Raw genomic sequence first — 1,767 nt, forward strand, 5'->3', positions numbered from 1 at the left:
CAACCCACCCCACAAACCCACCCCCTTGACTCCCCCGCCAACCGTCTCCTCACTTCGCTTCCCGCTTCCAACCCCCCTAATTGCCCCTTGACATCCGTCTCCATAAACGACCGTAACGCAACCAAGGCTGTCCTAATCCCCCAAGCAGGCTGCCACGTCTCTTCGTGATGGCCGCTGATGCTGAGGCAGATTTCCCTGTTTACTTCGAATCTGCCGGAGGGGGTCAGGAATCGGAAGCTAGGCGGGCGGAGGGGGTAGGAAGGCGGGAGGTTGATACGGCCGTGGTAGAGCCCGTTCTCGTAGGGGGAGGAGGGGGGGCCTAACAGGGTGAAGTGCCATTCGAAGAGGTCGGTTTCGAGGGGGGAGGCGAGGAAGAAGGGGGAGGGGTGGTTGGTTAGTTCTTGGGCTTCTTTTACTGCACACACAACGCAAGGAGGGTCAGTGACGGGAAAGGGAGAGAGGATTGGGTGGGGGGGAAAAACATACAAATGCGGCGGATGGTGGGGGATTTGGAGTTTATTTTGGGGGTTGCTGGGGTCGGCATGGTTGAGGATGGTGAGAGGAGGTGTTGATAGGTAGTAGGTGGTGTCGCGTGTGTTGTTGGGAGGGTAATGATATCGCCGTTTGATCAATAGGTGATAGGTAGGTTAAATAGGATCTCGTCGGTAAGTAAGCAAGTTTCAGTCACCAACACTTGTCGCAAGCTCCAACAAAATGCAACACCTGTCTCCGGCGGCGGCGGCGCAAAACTTAAAAAGTACCCGTTGTGCAAAAGGAAAAGTTGTGAAGCTCGCAGAAAGGATGACGGAATATCCGTAATAATCTTCTGTCCGAGGATAGGATTGAGGGGCAGCAGCAGCAGCAGCAGCAGTAACAAAGCAGAAGCGGCCAGGTTGCAACAACGACCACCCGATGCCACTAAAATTAAATGAATGTTTGTTACGGAGGGTAGATTCGATGTACTTTCGAAGATTAATTAATAAGATAAAAACTTGCGCAGAGGAGAGAAAAAAAGATGATGACTTTATTCACCCCGTTCCTGTCTCTCCGATAGACTAGTTTTCAGAAGCAGCTGAGACAAAGCTGCTGCTGGCTTCGTTGCTGAACGAATGCGCGGACGGATCTGATTAGGAATAGCGCTGGTGCGATGGCTTGGCAAGGAGGGAGTGGGGATCTTCGGGAAGGTTGCTCAGCGTTGGTGTCGGGCCGTGGATTGGGAGGGGAATCTCGGAAACATCACCAGCCCGAGGATAGTGGCGAGACTCTCGACAAACACCACCTTCTTTCACGCTAAAATGTTTCTCAAAAGGGATGTTCTTAGTAGCCCCAAACCACCTGCAGCATCCACCATGCCTGTCGGTTCACCAAGTCAACTTCAACAACAACTCCCAGCTATATTACCACAAGCCACAAAACTACATCACCCCCCCCATTGTAATTTAATACACCCATTTGTCCCTCTCAAATTTCCCACCCCAAATGCCATGGTGAACAAACGCTCGCTTCGTGCTGCTAGCCCTACAAATATCAAATGTAAAAAAAAGAAAAAAAAAAGAAAAAAAAAGGGGTATCCCATCATCATCCCACGCTTTCCTCCCTGTCTCATAAAAACTTCAACAACAACGCCAGACACACAGCAACCAGAAACAAACCAAAAAAAAACATACATGATGCACACATCCCCTTCCCATCCCTTCCCATTCCTTCCCATCCCTTCCCATCCCTTCCCATCCCTCCAAAATATCCCTCCCATCCCCTACCTCAACT

At 50.9% G+C, this 1,767-nt stretch overlaps 1 protein-coding gene across 1 annotated transcript; it reads right to left on the bottom strand.

Moving 5' to 3' along the window:
• Positions 1-2: 2 nt before the first annotated feature.
• PODANS_2_2340 (uncharacterized protein) lies at positions 3-647 on the bottom strand (the record flags this gene model as incomplete). The annotated part of the gene is made up of 1 exon (XM_001910945.1): positions 3-647. A coding segment is annotated over one exon (645 nt), but the record flags the coding sequence as incomplete, so codon positions are not given.
• Positions 648-1,767: the final 1,120 nt, after the last annotated feature.

The sequence above is a fragment of the Podospora anserina genome, chromosome 2, assembly GCF_000226545.1.
Source record: "Podospora anserina S mat+ genomic DNA chromosome 2, supercontig 2".
Classification (NCBI taxonomy): domain Eukaryota; kingdom Fungi; phylum Ascomycota; class Sordariomycetes; order Sordariales; family Podosporaceae; genus Podospora; species Podospora anserina.